Below are 21,584 nucleotides of genomic sequence, written 5' to 3'. Positions count from 1 at the left end.
CCCTAGAGCTATAGCTGCTCTGAATCGGTCCTGCTGAGAGCCCGCCATGATCCGTCTCTGCCCCCAGGGTCATCTGGCACAACTGACCCTGCATGAACCTTTTTTGCACTTTACCTTGTTTCCCTTCCCCCCCCCCTTTGTTGTTTTACAATACAATACAATATATCTTTATTGTCATTGTACCCAGGGGTACAACGAGATTGGGAAATCGTTTTTGCCGTGATTTATTTATATATTTTATAGCATCGATATGGAAGCGGCATTCTTAATCTCGTTGTACTTGTACAATGACAATAAAGATATTGTATTGCATTGTATCTATGTAAATCAGTCAGACAATTAGAACCTTTTCTCTTGGGTGCAAATATCAAACACTAGAGATCGGAGCGTTAAGGTGAGAGGCGCAAAGTTTAAAGGAGTAGTGCGGGGCAAGGCTCTTCACACAGACGGTGTTGGATGCCCGGGATGAGATGCCAATGTGGTGGTAGAGGCAGATACAGTAGTGGTGTTTAAGGGGCTTTTCGATAGGTACATTGATACATAGTGAATGAAGGGATTCGGAACATGCGCAGGCAAAGGAGATTAGCTTGGCCCGATATCACAATCAGTACGAACACTGTGGGCTGAAGGGGCCTGTTCCTGTGCTGTTTTTACAGATACAGGAACAAGGAACTGCAGATGCTGGTTTATAAAAAAGGACACAAAGTGCTGGAGTAACTCAACAGGTCAGGCAGCATCTCTGGAGAACATAGATAGGCAACGTTTCGGATTGGGACTCTTCTTAGGACTGAGTTATTCTATGGTACATGTATCCTGGCCAATATTTAACCCTCAACTTAACAGAAACACCAACACCTGATTCCATTATTAATGACACTGTTCATTGTGACATCTTGCTGTGCAATTGTCAGCCGTCGTGCTTCTTACTTTATGTTTCAATTTAATTGGCTACAAAATTCTGTGGATAACCCTGAAGCTGTGAAAGATGTAGTGAGAGTTCAGGCTCTCTCTGACTGTTATCCTCCCCACCATCGAAGGTCCATCGAAGTCTGTGGAATTCTCTGCCACAGAAGGTAGTTGAGGCCAGTTCATTGGCTATATTTAAGAGGGAGTTAAATGTGGCCCTTTTTGCTAAAGGGATCAGGGGGTATGGAGAGAAGGCAGGTACAGGCTACTGAGCTGGATGATCAGCCATGATCATATTGAATGGCGGTGCGGGCTCGAAGGGCCGAATGGCCTACTCCTGCACCTATTTTCTATGTTTCTATGTTTCTATCACAGGGACTGACCCCACCATCGAAGGGATCTACAGGCGGTGCTGCCTCAAAAAGATAGTCAGCGTCATCAAAGACCCACACCACCCTGGACACGTTCTCATCTCGCTACCACCATCAGGAAGAAGGTACAGCAGCCTGAAAACTGTGACCTCCAGGTTCAAGAACAGCTTCTTCCCAGCAACCATCATACTCTTGAGTACTGCACAATAGTGACCACAGCAAATATGATCTTCTATGGACTTTGACTTTAGTTGACCTCGGTTTTGCACTCTTATATTTATCCAGGATTCTGGTTAATCATTTATTGTATTATTGATTTATTATATAGCGATCTGTGTCATTGCATTTACAGTCTATTATGCTGCAGCATGTGTTCATTTCATAGTTCCGTTGTCAGTACATATGACAATTAAATACTTTTTGGCCCAACTTGTCCACGCCATCCAATACACTATTCCCACCAGCCTGCATTTGGCCCATATTCCTCTAAACCTATCCTATCCATTAACACCCACTACCCTTTTTGTAAAAAAGTTACCCCTCAGGCTTCTATTAACATTCTCCCCCCCCCCCATCATCTTAAACCTATGTCCTCTGGTTCTCAATTCTTCTTCTCTGTGCTTTTGTTAAATGTATTCCTCCCATGATTTTGTACACCTCTATCTGATCACCCCTCATCCTACTGCACCCCAAAGAATAAAATCCTAGCCTGCTCAACCTCTTCCTATTTCCTATGGCTCAGGCCCTTGAGGCCTGGCAACATTCACTTAAATCTTCTCTGAACCCTTTCCAGCTTGACAACATCTTTCCTATAACATGCGGACCAAAACTGTAGACAATACTCTAAATGCATCCTGACCAATTTCTTATACAACCTCCCAACTTCTACACTTGTCCACGCCGACCAACACACTATTCCCACCTGCCTGCGTTTGGCCCATATTCATCTAAACCTATCCTATCCACTAACACCCACCACCCTTTGTGTAAAAAAGTTACCCCTCAGGTTCCTATTAACATTTCTCCCGCCCCCCTCCCCCCCCATCATCTTAATCTGACTGATAAGTGGTTTTCCCATAAGCTAGAGTGTGTCCCCATTCCTCCAACCTACCTCATTGTGGACACTGGAACTTTTCTCTGTAACTTTAACGTTACAATGCAGAAAACTCTTTTCTGCCATCGGGTATTTTTCTTTTCGCTCAATGTGTTGTAGTTGTGTATGGCTTGATAGTATCCATGATATGATTTAATTGGATAGCATGCTGCCTAACCCGCTGATTTTCTCCAGCACCTTGTATTTTGCTTACGTTTCCATCATCTGTAGTCTCTTAGGTCTCTGCAGCTTTAGTTAACTGTATAGCAGGCAAACAAAAGCTTTTCACTGTATCTTGGTGCATGTGGCAATAATAAACCGACACCAAATATCAATATCGTAGATGGTGGAAACAAAGCGAAAAAAGAAGAACCCTTTGGATAAGGCTGACAAATCAAAGTCACGGAGAGAGAGAGAGGGAAAGGTAAAGTGTGGGTGAACATTTACTAATGTTGGGTGCTTGTGTTTAAGACTTTTTTGAATCACAAACATCCATCGGGATTGGGGGAGAAATCAATAGTAGGGGATAGGAAGAATTCTGCTTCGTTCGTGCTTAGCTCTTGAGTTTGAGTTTAGCTTATTGTCACGTGTACCGAGGTACAGTGAAAAGCTTTTGTTGCATGCTAACCAGTCAGCGGAAAGGCAATATATGATTATTGTTCATCTGCAAACTGATTCAGAAGAATTTGAACCATCAAGGCCATTCCAGGTGTTGTAAGCATTCCAAAGAGTTTCTGAATGCCAAGTCATTTTGCACATGGTGTTTTTGTTTCTGCATCCATGTGCATATTGTGGTAATTTTCTTGATGCATCCCTCCCAACACTATCTCCCCATCGGTAACCTTCTACCTAGCACAATGGAGAATGCTCACACAGAAATGTACAGCACAATAGGCCCTTCAGTCCACAATATCTGTGCCGAACATGATGCCAAGATCAAAACATCTGCCTGCACATAATCCATATCCCTCTATTGCCTCTATTATACAAATGCTATCCAAATACCACCATCATATCTGTGTCATCCACAATCCCCAGCAGTGTGTTCCAGGCACTCATCACTCTCTGTATAAAGAACATTTGCCCCACACATCTCCTTTAAAGTTTGCTCCTCTCACCTTCAAGCTACATTATCAAATATTTGATTTTCCATCCTGGATAAAATGGTCTAGCTGTCTACCCTATCCTTGTGTTCCTTACGTAACCACAGAGATGTTGGATCTTGAGCAAAACACAACGTGCTAGAGGAACTCAGCGGGTCAGACATCATCGGTGGAGAATTTGGACAGACAACATTTCGGGTCTGGGCCCTTCTTCAGACTCCCGAAACACTGCCTGTCCATTTCCTCCACAGATACTGCCTGGGCCGCTGAGTTCCTCCAGCACTCTGTGTTCCACTTTGGTGAATCTGTCTGAGAGTTCACTGTAGAAAATAACACGAGTATAACAAACTAACAACTGTAACCGTGGGCAAAAGGGAATTGTCAGCTTTTCAGGTCGAGATCCCATTGCAGGGCTCAACCTGAAACACAGGCAACTCCTGTCACTGCCCCACTCGCGATTGCCAATCAAGCCACCGAGTTACTCCAGCAGTTTCTTTATTTGCTGAGGAAAATACCTTCCTGTTTTGACTCGGTGAGTGAATAGTAACAAGTGTGTTCTGGCTGTCTATCCCATTACATCCAGTGGCTTGGTGGTGCAGCAAAAATGAACAGCAGATGCTGGTTTTTAGACCAAAGGTGGACACAAACTGCTGGGGGAAACTGAGTAACAACAGCAAAATGCTGCCTGAGCCACCGAGTTACTCCGGCATTTTGTGTATTCCTTTGACACAGTAGTGCAGCTCGTAGAGCTGCTGCCTCACAAAGCCAGAAGCCCGGGTTCGGTCCCCACACTGATTTCCTTTGGGTGCTCCAGAGTCATCCTACATTCCCACAATGTGCGGGTTTATAGGTTAATTGGCCTCTGTAAATTGCCCCGAGTGTGTCGGGAGTGGATCCAAAAGTGGGTTAACATCGTACTAGTGTGAACAGGTGATCGATCGATGGACTCGGTGGACCGAAGGGCCTGTTTCCGCGTTGTATCACTAAACTAAACTAAACACAGGTTGTAATATGCTTTTTTTTAATATACAGCAGAGGTTCAAGCAGACTTCAAATTAAATGAAGATACCATGCAGCCAAAGTTTCACAGTACAATTGACCAAATAACTAGCAACAATTTTCCCACGTTGGTTGACAATATTTGTACCTGCTTTAAGTACTGATTTGCCACACGATGTAGAGTATAGTCATAACAAACACTGCCAGCTCCAACCACGAGAACAACTCTCATTTATATAATTGCCATCGATGGGTAAGGTATTCCAATAAACTTTATTTTATTCTAATAAACATTCTAATGAACTTCTCAGGAGTGTTTGTGAACATCAAGCCATAAAAGATGTCCAAAATTGGAGGAGCTAATTTCTATAGGGGTGGATGGAAGAATAGGGAGAGAGCATAAATTATATAGGTGATTAAAGTCTCAAAATTGAATTATTGCTATGGACTGGGAGACAGTGTACTTCCTCAAACACAATGGACATAGGCAAAGGAATCTTACTATCCTGATAAACGGAGATAGATTCATTAATTTCCATTTGCAGATGGATTATGTGACTGGGATTTCATGGTGAGTGTAAGTCGGAATATGGTGATATCCAGGTCAGCATCACATTCCCTTGAATCGCTGAGACCAGAGAACAGAGAATCAACCTCACATTGTCTCAGAAAATCATGAATGTGATCAAGCTATTTGCCGTGATCTCCAGAAACATGAAAACTCAGCATCTGTGACCAATAAATTATTTCATTGGGCTCGGGTTTATACAGTATATATTCAATCCCAATCTAATTGAAGCTATCAGTCCTGGATCGGAAGTGTATGTAGATAGACACAAAATGCTGGAGTAACCCAGCGGGTTAGGCAGCATCTCTGGAGGAAAGGAATCTGTGACGTTTCAGGTCAAGTCATTCTTCAGACTGCGAGTCGTGGTAGAGGGAAACTAGAGACATGAAAAGGTACAGCACAGATCGACTCAAGATAGGTGGAGTGGTTCATTGTTGGCTGTGGAAGAAGTGATAATGAAGGGACATTATCAAGACAACAATGGTGGGGGAGGGACAGAGAGAGAGTGAATGCAAGAGTTACTTCAAATTAGAGAAATCAGAGGGATCAATATACTGCTGGTTGCAAGCTGCCCGAGTGAAATATGAAGTGCTGTGAGTAAATATGAAATGTCCGTGCCAGATCCCAATCCCAGCACCATCTGGAGGAGTTCCAGTTTTTTCCTGATCCTGGTGCAAAATATTCTTCCTTAGCATCAATCCTCTACCATGAAGCTCCCCCTCACATTGTTCCCAAATAACTCACCAAAGGAAATAATTACTCTCAATCTGCCCTCAATTTTGTTATTCATCCTAAGTCTCTCACTGAGGTGCATAGTTATATTACCTGAAACATTAAATCATTTCATCCTTACATTGGTATCACTTTGCATTTCCAGCATTTAGTTCCGATTTCCATCTTGGATAATATTTTGCTTTCTCTATATAGCAATGCTTTTTCCATGCCACCCCCAATTACACTGAGTGGCAAACAAAATATATATATATATATGCTTTTTTTTTTAAATCACCCTTTTAAATCACAAATACTGCAATTAGCAACAAGACACATTCATCAAGAGTGCCCTGGTCAACAAAAAACAATGAAATGACTAAACAGGTACAGAACCCAGGTAGGAACTTCCAAATGTAATGAAACATTGCGTTAATCGCAAATCAGAACCACAATTCACTATGAATTTAATATGAAAATACAAAATAGGTAATAGAATATCATTTCCACTATTTTATATATCAATAAATATGTTAGCAAGTAAACATTCTGGTAACTGGGGAAACATAAGAATATATATTTGCCAATCTTTAAATCTCAAATCTGTTTAACTGTAGAGTTTGAGAAAATAATGGCTATGAAGGCAATATGCATTTAATAAGCTTACACAGTAAGCAACCTAACACCCTTGGCTGGGAATTTATAATTCCGGCTACATACCAGTAATTCATTCGTTCAAACGTTGCAGAAAGAAATCTTAAAAGATCTCACGTAACGGGGACAAAATAGAACCTACAATTGATATTCCTTTTTGCCAGATTTGTCACAATTCTGTACTAGGCGTCGCTGTCGTTATATTTATAAATAATTTCAAAGTAACAGCGAAACCTACTTCTTCAAACGCCGCTGTTCCCAATTCTACTACCCCCCCCCCCCCCCCCCCCCCCCCGGCGGTTTTTGTTTTAAACGTTTTCTGGGACTGTTTTGGTATGTTTGCATCAACAACACAAGAAACAAGAGTCATATCAGACAGTGAGTCGATGTCATCTAATATCCAGTCTCTCCCACCCTCCCTTTCCCTTTCATACTCCATAGCAAAACATAAATGCAACTTAGGTCCCCATGCACCGGGCAGGTTGATGTCTAAAGCACTGGCTACTTATGAGAATAATTCAGGCCAATACACAAACAGCAAAACAAAAGTCCTCCGCGGGAGGGGGGTGGAATATTAAAAGGAACATTAAAAGGACAAACATTCTCGTTCTAAAATAAGGTGTCTGGCCGACTTTACGTCGGCGGGGATGCGTCAGAACTGACTGAAATCTTAAGCAGATTCATTAAAAAAAAATCCTGTTACCCTCGATTTTGTAGACCGTTCCGCCTTATAGCATCCCTGGTGCTTGCCAGTTTATTCAAAGTGGGAAACGCTGCACCTTATAAAAACATGTCTGCAGAATAACTTAGGACGAGGTCCCAATCTCCCGTCGAGATCACAGATGTTGAAAAGTACAGTAAATAGAAGGCACTTTTCCAATTATCAACTTTTTTTTAAATAAAAAAAATCTTCATATCCTGCCCTATATCTGACTCAGGGCTGTTTGTTCTTCCAACACCTGTAGGTAGTCAGGGGACCCCTGAAGTTTCGCCTTCAGTTCGAAATACTCGCCCTTCCTTAACTCCACCACCATCTTCGGATGCGTGCTCCCCAAGAGCGATTTCTTCATTTTTTTCACCTCGTTGTGTTTCTCTGGATATTGCAGTTCAAAGCTGCCGACCCCCAGATTGTTCAGCTCCTGCTTGCCCTCCGTCACGTCCCGGTAGAACAAGTGAGAGTCCCTGGATGGCAGCAACTCGTCCAGTTCCTCGATCGTACTCAACCTCTTCTTGTTTTCCGAGCGGGCGGCTTCTCTGTCCTTCTCCGAGATGTTCCTCAGGAAGATGGTCTGGCCGTGAGGGTCCCCGAAGGAGAGGCCCTGGTCCGGGTTGCGCCCATTCCCCGAGTAGTTCTTGGCCATCTGCTCAATGGTCTGGGGCACTGAGCTGAGGGTGGTCTCCGCCTTGCCCTGCTTCATGTGCGGCTGCATGAACCCGCACTCGGCGTTGCCACCTTCCTGCTTGGAGTTGGTCTTCTTGTGCCGCTGGAGAACGAACACCAGCAGACAAAAAGCCACGAAGACGGTGAGGATCAACACGACCAGGATGCTGAGGATGAGGATGGAGAGAGGCACTGGGCCACCGGGAGAACTCTTGGTCAAATTAAAGGGTGTGGACTTGGACCCGGCGGGTGGGTTGGGACTGGGGCTGATTGCAGACGGTCTGTTCAACAGCCGAGGACAGAGGACTTCACTCTTCAGTGTCCTCAAGTCCACGCTTGCGAACTTGGCCGGCGTCTCGCACTTCACCTCCCTCACCAGCGTCCCTTGTTGGAGTTTCTCCACCCACAGTTTGAGGGCCACCAGGTCGCAGGTGCAATCCCACGGGTTCCCCTCCAGGTCGATCTGAGTCAGGGCCCGGAGTTGATCCAGTACCCCGCTCACCGGCAGGTACATGAAGTGGTTGTTCCGTAGGTTGAGGCGAGCCAGCGGCACCCCGGCGAAAGCGTAGGCTGGCAAGCTTTTGAGTAGGTTGTTGTTCAGGTACAGGAGCTGCAGGTTGGACAGGGAGTCGAAGGTCCCCGCCGACACCTCCTTGATCAGGTTGTACTCCAGGAACAGGTACTGCAGGTTGTGCAGACCGACGAAGATATCCTGAGAGACCTTCACCAACTGATTGCCATTCAGATACAACCTCCTTAGGTTGGTCAGGTTCCTGAACACACCATTCTGAAGGGCAGATATCTTATTGTTGCCCAAGTGCAGCAAGTCCAACCCATCGTAGTGCCCGAAGTCGGAGGTTTCGATGTCCCTGATGTAGTTGCCGTTGAGGAAGAGCTTCCTGGCGCTGGGAGGTTTGGGCAGAAGAGCGGAGATCTTCTCGATCGCCCTTTCCTGACAACTCACGCTCATTCCCATGTCAATGGGTTGACTCTGGCACACACACCTGGACGGGCACAGCACTAACGGGGGCACCTTGGTCTGGAAGGAGACGATTTGGCTGTAGTTGCGGTTGCTCGACAGGAACTTGCCCGAGGCGATCCCAGACTGGGACCTCCTGGAAGAGTTGGTGGCACTGGGGGACTTGGTGGGGAAGGTGGGCCGGCGGGTTCCCCTGGGAATCAGTTGCAGGGGCGGTGGCGGAGTGGGCTCCAAGCTACCGGTCCCATCCTCAGGGCAGAGGTCCCTCTTGGTCACCTCTTTCAGCAGTTTCCCGTACACGTTGGCGGGCTGCTCGCACATGGCCTCTCCGATGTACAGGTGATAGGGCATATTGTCCAACCAGGAGGTGAGCGGGAACAGGTCGCAGGAGCAGTTCCATGGATTATCCTCCAGCTGAAACTCCACTATCCTGCCGATGTGTTCCAGCACCCCAATGTAAGCGATGTTTTGCAACTTGTTCCCGCGAAGGTCCAGGTGGGTGAGCGACGCAAAGCGGAAGATGTTGTCTGGCAGCGTGGAGATCAGGTTGTCGTTGAGGATGAGGACCTTGAGTTTATGCATCTTGTTGAAGGCTCCGCGCTCGATGGACTTGATGAGGTTGTAGTCCGTCTGGAGATACTCCAGGTTCTCCAAACCCTGGAAGATATCTGCTCGCAGGACCCGCAGTTCGTTGTTGTTTAGGTGCAACTGTTTGAGGCCGCTCAGCCCTCGGAAAGCCCCCGCCTCGATCTCCTCAAGCTTGTTGTTGCCCAATTGGAGGGAGATGGCGTTGGTGAAGTTGGCGAAGGAGTAGGGTGCCAAGGAGACGAGCAGGTTGTTCTGGAGGTTGAGGTGGTAGAGGTTGGCGGTCGGAGGTTTGAGCTGGTTGGGTCTGTACACGGAGATCTTCTCGCAGGAGATGTAGAGGATGTGTTCGACCGGAGTGCAGGAGCAAGTGGAGCACATCTCCCTCGCGTCGGGGTCCGAGGACAGCGACAGGGTGGGCGCCGAGAGAGTCAACAGGACAAGAAGCAGCATCTTCACACCATCTACCTGGAACGGCAACGCGGAGAGTTGGGGCAGCAGGGAGTTCAGGTGTGTGCGGACGGGGGGGGGGGGGGGGGGGAGGAATTAGAGGTGGAGTGGGAGAGAGTTCAGGGAGAGGGGGTGGGAAAGAGAGAAGGAAGGGAGAGTGAGAGAAGGGACGGAGAGAAAGAGCGAAAGAAAGGTAGGAAAGAGAGAAGGGAATGCGAAAGAGAGAAGGCAAAGAAGTGATAGAGATGGGGAGAGAGAGAAGAGGGAAATAATGGGAGATTAAGAGAGGGAAGAATGAAGGAAGAGAGGCAAAATAGAGAAGGGAGCAAAGAGGGAAGGGAGGGAGAGATAAGGGAAAGGGAGAGAGGAGAGAGGGAAGGTTAAGAGGTTGTGAGAGGAGGAGAGAGAGAGAGAGAGAGAGAGAGAGAGAGAGAGAGAGAGAGAGAGAGAGAGAGAGAGAGAGAGAGAGAGAGAGAAGGCGAAAGATGGAAGGGAGAAAGGGGGGAGGGAGGCGAGATGAGAAAGTGAGAGAGGAGGGAAAGAAAGAGTGTATGGATGCAGAGGAATGAAAAAACGAGGAGCATAGAATAAGAGGGGAAATAAGCAGTGAGCAAGAGAGGAGAGGGAAGAGAAAATAGAGAGGAGGCAGAAGGGGTGAGTGAGAGAAGGGTGGGGGAGGGCAGGATGCGGAGTGTGAGCGATGGGCAGCGGGAGGATGGAGTGAGAGTGGGGACAGAGAGAGGGAGAACGAGAGAGACTGTGAGAGATGGGGAGATGCAGGGGTGAGATTGCCGGGAAGGAGATGAGGGGGGGGGGGGGGGGGGCAAGAGAGAGAGAGAGAGAGAGAGAGAGAGAGAGAGAGAGAGAGAGAGAGAGACGCGCGGGGGACCGCAATAAATGAGCTGAGGTTTTAAAATGGAGAAAGTTGCACAAAACCCCACGTCGGTCGAGGCAAGGCGGCCACAGAAAGATGAAGCGAGGATAAAGTATGAAAGGGCAGTTTGATGCGGAATAATTGTGAATCGGAGTGGGATATTCTAACGCCAATCCCAGCTTGTCACCTCGCTGTATAAACCACATTAGAAACCCACTCAAAGTTGAATTTACCTCCTTTTTTTCCCTGCGGGTAATCCAGTGTTTGGACACAGTCGCTTCTGCGGCGCCGGAATCTAACACCCGGGACACAGGGCAGCACCAGGCAGCCGACAGCCGCCGGCCTCTGACTGTCTCCGGCTGGGCAGTGGGAACATTCAGGGTGCGGACAGTTAGCGGGACATCTTCAGATGGTTGAGCGTGGAAGCGGCGGCTGCTGATGCTGCTGCTGATGCTGCTGCTGATGCTGCTGCTGCTGGGCGCTGGTCCGCGGGGGAATCCTCCTCCATCTACAGTCTAAAAACGCCCAGAGATAGATAGACGCACACTCACACACACACACTCACTCGAGTCCCAGAATCTCACCGGGGGGATGCCGAGAGGTGCCGGGAAAACCTCTTGCAAAACCCCTGCAAATGGGTGAACATTTGCTGCTCGATCCAATATTCAGACAGAGACTGTCGCAATTCTGGGCCGGTAGAAAATAAATCAATCAAGAATAAGGTCTGACTTTAACTCGGCTGATTAACAAATACTGGTCAGAGAGAGAGCCTCCTTGTTATATTTTTTTTTTTGGTGGGTGGGGGTAATATTATAGAACAGATTCCACCGTTCACTGGCGTGGAAGGGCAGCGAAGTTCTGCTGGTATTTTCTCTGTGCAACGCATCTGACGCTATGGCACCCGAGCGAAGTCCGTGCAGTGGAAAGGAACATCTTGCATCTGCAGTTGGCGTGAGATGGTCTGAAAAGAGCGACCAGTTTTTTTTTTTTTTGGGTGAGCCTGCAATAAGAACGTGCCTTGAGACCGGGAACCGATCTGACGCCTCTTGTCGCACGAACAAGAAACGCTCACACAGAAACACACCCACACACACACACATTAAGGGTGAATAATTCAAAGCAATCCAAGTTGCTGAGCGCTGGCTGGAGAGAGAGAGAGAGAGAGAGAGAGAGAGAGAGGTGGTGGAGGGAGGGAGGCTGAAACATTAAAGTGCCATGAAATTATTAATCAATCATTGGCCGATCGTGCACATGCCACAGGGCGGGGGTATTTGCGACCCCCCTTTACCTGCCTACAGGTAATCACCAGCAATCCATTTCCCCAACACGAATCTGTGCGAAGATGCGGCAAAATATTTGCATGAAGTTACCCTTGTTTTTCAAGAGAGAGGGGAGAGGGAGAGATGGAGAAAGAGAGATTCAATCTCCCTGCTCTAAAATACCCCCCCCCCTCCCTTATTAATCCATTGCTTTGCTTATATAACTTAGTTGCTCGCTGAAAAAAAACACAACCGAAATCTGTATTTAGTGCATTTGCTTCCGTATGTAATGCGTTTGCATGGAACACACAGGCGCCCTTTGATCGCTGCAAATGATCAATGCGCGCTTGTATTTAATGCGAACACTGCAGGGATTGGCAAGGGAGGGGAAGGGGTTAAAAACAAGGGCACCATCTATCTGATGATCCAGCTCCTTCCCCTTCAAAAAAAAAAATGCCATGATCTCTGCACAAATTCGGTTGTAATTGTTAACCGGACGCCACGTGGGAGCGGTGCCGGGCAAGCAATGAAGATTATTCCCTATCCCTGTCTGTTCCCAGGCTCTGGGACAAGGAAGGCGGAGGATGCAGCAAACCAAATCCGAGCGGCCACAGTCTGCGGGCTTCACTTTGTGAGATTTGGTTCCATGCAAGCCACCGCAGGATGATTTGGGAAGCGGCCTAGAGACACCTAGCGTCAAACCCACATTGCTGCAGGGTTGTTATTATTATATATATTTTTAAAGCAGATTTCTGTGTCTTGAGAATGTTAATTGAAATTTAAGATCGATCAGATTCATTGCACCAGGTCTCATCCAACATCTATTGGTGGGGCGCCTCCGCTGTTTCTCAAACGAGACAGGCTGGGAGAAAGTTCCACGGGAATTTGTATCACGTTCTAGATAACACATGGGTCCTTTTTTTCAGTGTTGGAATGCTGACTGGACGGCTGAGTTACTCCAGCACTTTATGTTTTACCGAGGATTCCAGCATCTGCAGTTCCTGGTAGAAACAGTCTGAAGGGGTTCATCCCAAAACATACCTTATCCCTGTTCTCCAGAGATGCTGCCTGACCTGACGAATCACTCTAGCACTTTGAATCTTTTTTGGGGGGTAAATTAGCACCTGCAGTTCCTGGTGTCATCTCTTTTTTATATATATATATATATATAAAGACGTTTGAGTTTAGAGGTACAACATGGAAACAGGCCCACCGAGTCCACTCCAACCATCGTTCTAGTTCTATGTTGTCCTACTTTTCTCATTCAATCCCTACGCACTATTTTATAGAGGACCAATTAACCTACAAATCATCACGACTTTGGGATGTGGGGGTAAACTGGAGCACCCGGAGGAAACCCACGCGGTCACGAGGAGAACGTGCAAAATCCACAGAGACAGCACCCGAGGTCAGGATCAAACCCGTCTCTGGCATTGTGAAGCAGAGCCTTTGCCAATTGAGCCACACAGCAAATGCGGGCGAGGGTTGGGGGAGGTGGTTGCACAAGGGCTCAGCCCCGAAGAAGGGCCCCGATCCGAAAGGTCGCCTGCCCATTCCCTCCGCAGATGCTGCCTGACCCGCTGAGTTCCTCCAGCACTTTGTATTTTCCTCGAATTTCCTGAATCTGCAGTACCTTGGATCCCCACTTCAATAGGCCCTTCGGCCCGCCGAGTCTGTGCCGTCCACCATTTGCACCAAACCTAAACCGGTATCTGCTGTTGAGTGTGTCCACAATAATCCCGTTATATTTTCTCCATAATCCCATCGACTCACCTCGCCCAGATTCAATCACTCACTTACACATTCATAATCATAATCATAATCATACCCTATTAGCCAAGTATGTTTTGCAACATACGAGGAATTTGATTTGCCGTACAGTCATACCAATAAAAAGCAACAACACACACACAAAATACATTTTAACATCAACATCCACCACAGTGACTCCTCCACATTCCTCACTGTGATGGAAGGTCAAAAAAAAGTTCAATCTCTTCCCTTCTTTGTTCTCCCACGGTCGGGGGCCTCGAGCCTTCCGTTGACGGGACGATCTTGGCTCCCGTGGCCGACGGTCGGGCCCTCCGCGTCGGGGCGATCAAGCTCCCGCATCGGGGGGGATCTCAGCTCCCCCGCGCCGGGCGATTGGCCCCGGGTCGGGGCTGGTCAAACCTCTTGCGACTTTGAAGCTTCCTGACATGAGTCTCTACCCAAGACTGTGAGCTCCTCAATGGTGAAATCCACAGGCCACACTTGGAGCAGTCTTCAGCATCCAATTCATCTGCGGATCCGACGCGTCTTTAGGAATAACCACACAGTCACAGAGAAGATGTGCAAATTCCACACAGACAGCAGCCGAGGTCAGGATCGAACCTACGTCTCAGGAGCTGCGAGGCAGCAGATCCACTGACATCGCCACTCTAAATAATTGGCAAAAAAATAACACTAGCGCGGAGGTGAGATTATTCCGTGGCAAGAAGTGGAATTTATACAAGGAGAGGGGAAATTAAATTTAAATGGCAACTCCCCACATATGTTGGATGCATATCCGAACCAGAACAGAGGACAAGATGGATGAAATTGAAAATCAAAACTGCAGGTGCTGGAAATCGGAAATAAAAGCTTTTACAGCATTTTCTATTTTTATTTGGACGAGATTGATCGCTGCTTCAGAAACACAACACGTTTTCTGGACTGAATGGCTGCCTTAATACCTGAAAAAAAAAATGTTATTAAGATGGAAAAGGTGTAGAAATGATTCAGCAGGATGATTCGGGGACTGGAGGGGAGGTGAGATAGGATCGATAGGCCATGTCCCTGCAGCAAAGGAGTTTGAGAGATGACCTTTTATAGAGGTTTATAAAATCACAAGCAACATAGATAAGGTGAATGGTCACGGTTTTTATCCCAGGGTAGGACAGTCTAAAACTAAAGGCCGTAGGTTTAAAGTGAGAGGGGATAGATTTAATAGGAACTTGAGGGGCAGATTTTTCCACACAGTGGATGGTGGGTATATATTAACGAGCTGAGAGAGAACGTGGTGAAGGCAGGGACAATAACAACAGATAAAAGATGTTAAGTTGGAAAGGGTTCAGAGATTTACCAGGATGTTGCCAGGACGCTTGGGTCTAAGCTATTGGGGGAGGTTGTGGACTCTATTCCCTGAAGTGCTGGAGGACGAGAGGTGATCTTACTGAGGTGTATCAGATCATGAGAGGAATGGGTCGGGTAGATGCTCCGAGTCTCTTGCCCAGAGTTGGGGAATCAAGAACAAGAGGGCATAGGTTTAAGGTGGAGGGGGGAAGATTTAATTGGAATCTGAGGGGTGACTTTTTCACACAAAGGGTGGTGGGTGTATGGAACGAGCTTTGACGGAGGAGATAGTTGAGGCAGGGACTTTCATAATGTTTAAGAAACATTTATATAGGTACATGGATTGGACAGGTTTTGGAGGGATATGCGCCAAAATATGAGGGATATGTTTCCACGCTGTATGACTGGTTCTGTGACTCCATGACATTTGGATGGATGCATGGATAGGAAAGGTTCAGAGGAATATGGGGCCAAAAAAAGCCAAATGGTACTAGTTACAATGCAGAAACATGGAACTGTAGATGCTGGAATACACAAAATGACACAAAGTGCTGGAGTAACTCAGTGGTTCAGTTTGAAGATTGCCAAATTTAGTGTATAGTGTTCAATTTTGGGCATCATATTGCAGGAAAGATGTTGTCAGCAGGGACAATTGCAATGTTTAAGAAGCATTTGGACAAGTACATGGATAGGATATGTTTAAGGACCTGTCCCAGTTAGCGATTTTTAAGGCGACTGCCGGCGACTATCAAAGTTGTAGCAGATCGCCAAAATTTCCTTTTACCCTACGACAATGACCATGACAATGCCGAGTCAGGTCGATACAAGTTACATTTTTTGTGAAACTAGCACCGGGCTAAGAGATTACACCGTCTTCGGAAACATCGCAAAATTCCCACGCTTACCTGACTGTCAAACTGTCGCCTCCAATCTACCTGTCAAATGTCCTGACGGTAAATAAATTGGTTAAACAAAACTATCTTCTGGTATCTTCAAATGCCTTTTCTTAATTTAATATCACGTGCTTCTAAATGCATCTGCGACAACCTAGCAAACCTGGGAACAGCATGTGACAGCAATAAGCTGCGATACCTGGCGACAAGCCAGCTGTCGCCGAGAAATTTCTATCTGGAAAATGTTTCTGCGACGCGCCGAGATCCGCTCCGATTCATTGAAGACTCCTCATGATCATGCCCGCGACACCCCGGCGAACGTTCGGCGACAGTCTAGTCGCCGGCAGTCGCCTTCAAATCACCTAAGTGGGACAGGCCATTTAGGGGTATATGGGCCAAATGCAGGTAGTTGGGACTAGTATAGTTGGGACATGTTGGTCGGCGTGGGCAAATTGGGCCGAAGAGCCTTTTTCCACGCTGTAGGACTTTATGATTATGACTAAGAGTCAGGCCCCGAAACATCACCTATCCATGTTCTCTAGAGATTCTGCCTGATCTGCTGAGTTACTTCAGCACTTTGTCTCCAAATGTTCAAGTGGGCAAATAGATCGGAATGAAGGAGGTGGGCCGAGAGGCCTGTTTCTGTGTTGTATGACTCTATGACTCTGTGACACTCTACATGTAATATAAAATAAAGCAGAAAATGTAGTTGATACTCAGCAGGTCAGGCCGCATCTGTGGGGGGAGTAACAGCTGACATTTTAGATGCAAGTCCTTTTATTGGGAAGTGGCTCTTTTCCCATGTACTATTCACAAAACCATGAAAGAAACCCGACAACATCTGACAAAGGGCCTTTGACCATTAGACTTTACCATAGACTTTAGAGAGACAACGCAGAAACAGGCCCTTCGGCCCACAGAGTCCCTGCCGACCAGCAATCACCCTAGCACTAGTGTACCTACAGTGGCACCATAGTACACTAGCACTATCCCACACACTAGGGCCAATTTACAATTTTACCAAAGCTAATTAACCTACAAACCTGTACATCTTTGGAATGTGGGAGGAAGCTTGAGCACCCAGAGAAAACCCACGCAGTCACAGGGAAAACATACAAACTCTGTACGGACAGCAATTGTACTCCGAATCGACCATTGGGTCTCCGGCGATTTGAGGCAGCAGCTCTACCACTGTGTCACTGTGCTGCCCCGTGTGTCAGCTCTGTTGCCATCTTTTTTCCTGTCCTTAGTTTAGATTTTCACCAACTGAGGTTTTGGTTTGATTCCCACATAGCTGCCACAGAGGAAGTGCAGCAAAGACTCACCAGTCTGGCTCCTGGGATGACAGACTTTCCATCTTAAGAGAGATTGAGTAGGGTAGACTGATACCTTAACTTCAATTTGGAAGAATAAGAAGGGATATCTTCAAAATTCATGAAGGATGAATGTAGGGAGCAGTCTAGGGCCAATGGTTACAGTTTCAGAAGCAAACATAAAATCACTGAAGGGGATACATGGAACTGCAGATGCCAGTTTACAAGAAAAGAAACAAAGTGCCGGAGTAACTCAGTGGGTCATGCACAATCTCTGGAGAACACAGGGCAGCAGAGCTGCACAGTGACACAGCGGTAGAGCTGCTGCCTTACAGCGCCCAAAACCCGGATTTGATCCTGACTTAACTACGTGTGCTGTCTGTGCGGAGTTTGCATGTTCTCCCTGTGACTGTTAAGAAGTCTGATGACAGAGGGGAAGAAGCTGCTCTGTATCTGTTCCTGTTTCTGTATCTTCTACCTGACAGGAACGGGGAGACGAAGGAATGACTGGGGTGGGACAAGTCTTTTATTATGTTGCTTGTTTTTCCGAGGCCGCGTGAAGTGTGGATGGAATCAGTGGTGGGGAGTTTGGCCTGTGTGATGGTCTGGGCTACATCCACAACTTTCTGTGATTTCTGTCATTACCAAGGTATAGCAGGTTATGGACCTAATGTGGGTGACTGGGAATAATAGGGAGGGACTAGACCAAATGGACCCTTTGGGTCCAAATCTCTCCTGCATTGGTGCAGCACCCTCTCCTCCCCCCACCCCCTCCCCTTTTTCACCCTCCCCCTCCCTCCCCCCTCCCACTCCCCTCCCTCCTCTCCTCCCCCCCTCCACTCCATCCCCCTCAACCCTCCTTATCCTCTCTCCTCCCTCCCTCCACTCTCTCCATCCCAACCCCCTCCTTCCCATGGAGATAAAATGTGAATAACTTTTAAAATATAACACCGATTTCAATTAAACTTCTTCCATTAGCACCAAAGGAATGACAGTGAGTAAGGTGGGCCTAAAATTGTTGAGCTATCGTGTACCGTTTTGGCTGTAGTTCAGGAACAAACAAACAAACAAACAAATGAGAGTTTTAGTATATAGATGCAATGATCAATGTGGATGTGGCAGGCTAAAGTGTATGTATTTGTGCTGAATGATTCTATGAATAGTTCACGTTCATAAGCCATAGGAGCAGAATTAGGCCATTCGACCCATCTGCTCTACTCCGCCATTTGATCATGGCTCATCTATCTTTCCCTCTCAACTCCAATTTCCTGCCTTCTCCTCATAACACTTGACGCCCTTACTAATAAAGAATCTGCCAACCTCCACCTTAAAAATACCCAATGACGGCCTCAAATAGCCGTCTGTGGCAATGAATTCCACCGTGAATAAACCATAGTCTTAATAAGAGGCAGGAAAGGTTTGAAGGGCCAAATGGCCTTGTCCTGCTTCTACTTCTTATGTTCCCTGCTTTAAGAGTCTGCAAAAATCTTTTTTTCTTTTTTTTTTGTCTTGTTGCAATCTTCCTTTGACTGCCGCAGATTGAATTCGCCATAACTATCGGACTGCGACACAGTTTGAACTCTGTTGGAAAACGTCTGCGATTGACATTGTGCAGGACTTTACTGACATCTCCGGATGTGTCTTTGTGCACTGAATATCCTTCCACATTCAATGCCTGGTATCCCAAAAGGGGGGGGGGGGAAAGACCTTGCTGACTATTGTCTCGGAATACTGTCGACACCTGTTTTCCTTCAATGAATCAGGAGGAGTGGAAAAAAATAATGCTACAACAAATTACTCAGCATGAGTCTGCAAACTCTATACACGCCAATACCTTTGTCTGTAATCTATTCATTTTCCCAGCACCGTGACAGGGTTTTGTAGCTTTCGCAACCTGTGGCTTTGCAAACTCACATGATGCTGGAGCAACACTGAAGCTTGTTCTAGTTGCCTCAAAGTTAAATGGTTTCCTTAATTGGTTTGCAATCCCAGTGCAATACTGAGGGATGGCTGGATTGCTGATGGTGTTATCTCATGGAACCAAGTCGATATTGTAGAAGGCACAGGGTGCTGGAGTAGCTCAACGGGCTAGGCAGCATCTCTGGAGAATATGGATGGGCGACCTTTCAGGTCAATGGTTCAATGGTGCTTTTATTGTCCAAACACACAGTGATTTTTTTTTTAACATACAATCCAATACAGTATTCCCATACCCAAGTACTTCCTCGATTAGCAAGTGCAGAAATAGTCTACTGAGCCCGCATGCAAGAGGCAGCACTTTCAAAGTCCGGTCCGTGCTCCAGTTCTTATGAATGGTACCCGATCCACACAAGCCCCAGCCTTTGGACATGACGTCCCTCTCCTCGCCCGTCCACCTTCTGTGCTCCAAGGGTGCCTCCCACAGCCGAACATGAGGGCGTGGTAGGCCAGACCATGATTCCTCTCCTCAGGACCCTTCTTCATTCTTATGTTCTCCTGAGATGCTGCCTGACCCGCTGAGCTACTCCAGCACTTTGTGTCTTCCTTTGTAGACCAGCATTTGCAGTTCTTTGTTTCCAAACCTACATTGCATTGTACTTAGTTTAGCTTAGAAATACAGCATGGAAACAGGCCCTTCGGCCCACCAAGCCCACACTGCCTAGCGATCCCCGCACATTAACACTACCCTACACACACTAGGGACAATTTTACATTGATGCCAAGCTAATTAACCTACATACATGTACGTCTTTGGTGTGGGAGGAAACCGATGAGCTCGCAGAAAACCCACGCGGTCACAGGGAGAACGTACAAACTCCGTACAGACAGCACCCATAGTCGGGTTAGAACCCGGGTCTCTAGCGCTGTAAGGCAGCACCTCTACCACTGTGCCACCGTGCCGTTCTGTCTTGTTTATTATTGTCACATGTATCGAGATACAGCGAGAAGCTTTGTTTGAGTACTATCCAGTTACTATGGAGACAAAGGAATCTGCAGATGTTGGAATCTTGGGAAAACTACAAAGTGATGGAGGAACTCAGTGGGTCCGGCAGCATCTGTGGAGGGAACGAACAGATGACGAATTGGGTCGGGACCCTTCTTTTATTGATTAGTCAGGTTGAGCAGGCTGAAGAAGAGTACCAAACCAAAACATCATCTGTGCATCCCCTCCCCAGATGCTGCCTGACCCATTGAGTTCCTCCAGCACTTTGTGTTTTAAATCATTCTATATATCAGTACCAACAACTCGTACACAAGCACAACAAGAAAAAGTGCACAACCCCTAGTCAGGTAGTTTGGAAGATCAGGACTACATCCTTAGCTCGGAAGAGGTCCAGTAAGTAGTCTGATTACAATGAGGAAGAAGCTGTTGCTGAATCTGGTGACACATGCTTTCAAGTTTCTGTATCTTCTGCTCTACAGGAAAGGAGAGAAGAGGAAATGAGCGAGGTGTGAGTGGCCCTCGATAACGTTGATTGCTTTGGAAAACTGAGCCTGCAGATTCAGGCTGTGATTTCACTGCTGTACTGAGGGAGGGGCTGCATTGTCAAAGGCCGTGCTTCTTAGATGAAACATCAAGTAGATCAACTGTCGGCCCTTTGGGATGGACGTAAAATCCCCCCGGGAGAATTTTGAGGAAGCAAAGAAGAATTAACTTCATTGTTCTGACCAGTATTTTTCCCATAATAAACTATCCCTAAACAGATGATATGGTCTTTCTACGGTTGGAATAGATATTGGTTTGATATTGTCACATGTACCAAAATACAGTGAAATGCTTTGTGTCTGTACTATTTAGTCAAATCATACTATAAGTGAGTACAATCATACCATACACAAGTACAACAGGTCGTGCAAGGAGATTAAAAAACAGGGTGCAGAGTATAGTCTTACAGTTACAGAGAAAGTGTAGATAAAAAAGTGCAAGGGCCACAATGTGGTAGGTTGGGAGATCGGGTATAAGAATGCCAGATCTGAAAAAAAGATTACAGAGAATATTGGTAGAAATCCTGATAGATGTACAAACGGAAAATAGATGCAAAAGAATGGAACAATTGTAGTGGATAGAACGTAGGACAGTACAGTATAGCACAGGAACAGGCCCATTTTGCACATAATTTCTATGCTGATCCTGATGCTGACCAATTCTTATTTGCCTGCACAGAAATACATCCCTCCATTCTCTGTGTATTCATGTGCCCATCCAAAAATCTGTTAAATGCCATTATTGTATCTGCCTCCACCACCACCCACAGCAGCACATTCCAGGTACCCACCGATTTCTGTGTGAAATACTTTCCCGGAACATGTCCTTTAAAGTTTGCCCCTCTCACATTCAAGCTCTGCTCTCTGCTCTTTGATGTTTCCACCCT

General features: G+C 46.6%; 1 protein-coding gene across 3 annotated transcripts in view; it reads right to left on the bottom strand.

Moving 5' to 3' along the window:
• The window catches only part of slitrk4 (SLIT and NTRK-like family, member 4), a 46,157-nt gene extending 34,441 nt beyond the window's left edge, over nucleotides 1-11,716 (bottom strand). For 2 of the 3 annotated variants that reach the window (XR_013548147.1, XR_013548148.1), the window contains exons 1-2: nucleotides 10,908-11,716; nucleotides 7,109-9,818 (exon numbers count right to left, since the gene is read on the bottom strand). Coding sequence is in view for 1 of the 3 variants with exons in the window: in XM_078412209.1 (XP_078268335.1) it covers nucleotides 7,329-9,803 (2,475 nt within the window). In the remaining 2 variants the exon portion in view is untranslated. Of the gene's footprint in view, nucleotides 1-6,727; nucleotides 9,819-10,907 lie in introns of those variants that run through there. The other variant, XM_078412209.1, reaches the window with a different exon arrangement.
• Nucleotides 11,717-21,584: the final 9,868 nt, after the last annotated feature.

Source organism: Rhinoraja longicauda, chromosome 15 (genome assembly GCF_053455715.1).
Source record: "Rhinoraja longicauda isolate Sanriku21f chromosome 15, sRhiLon1.1, whole genome shotgun sequence".
NCBI classification, from domain to species: domain Eukaryota; kingdom Metazoa; phylum Chordata; class Chondrichthyes; order Rajiformes; family Arhynchobatidae; genus Rhinoraja; species Rhinoraja longicauda.
This window is presented reverse-complemented; position numbering and strand designations above follow the sequence as displayed.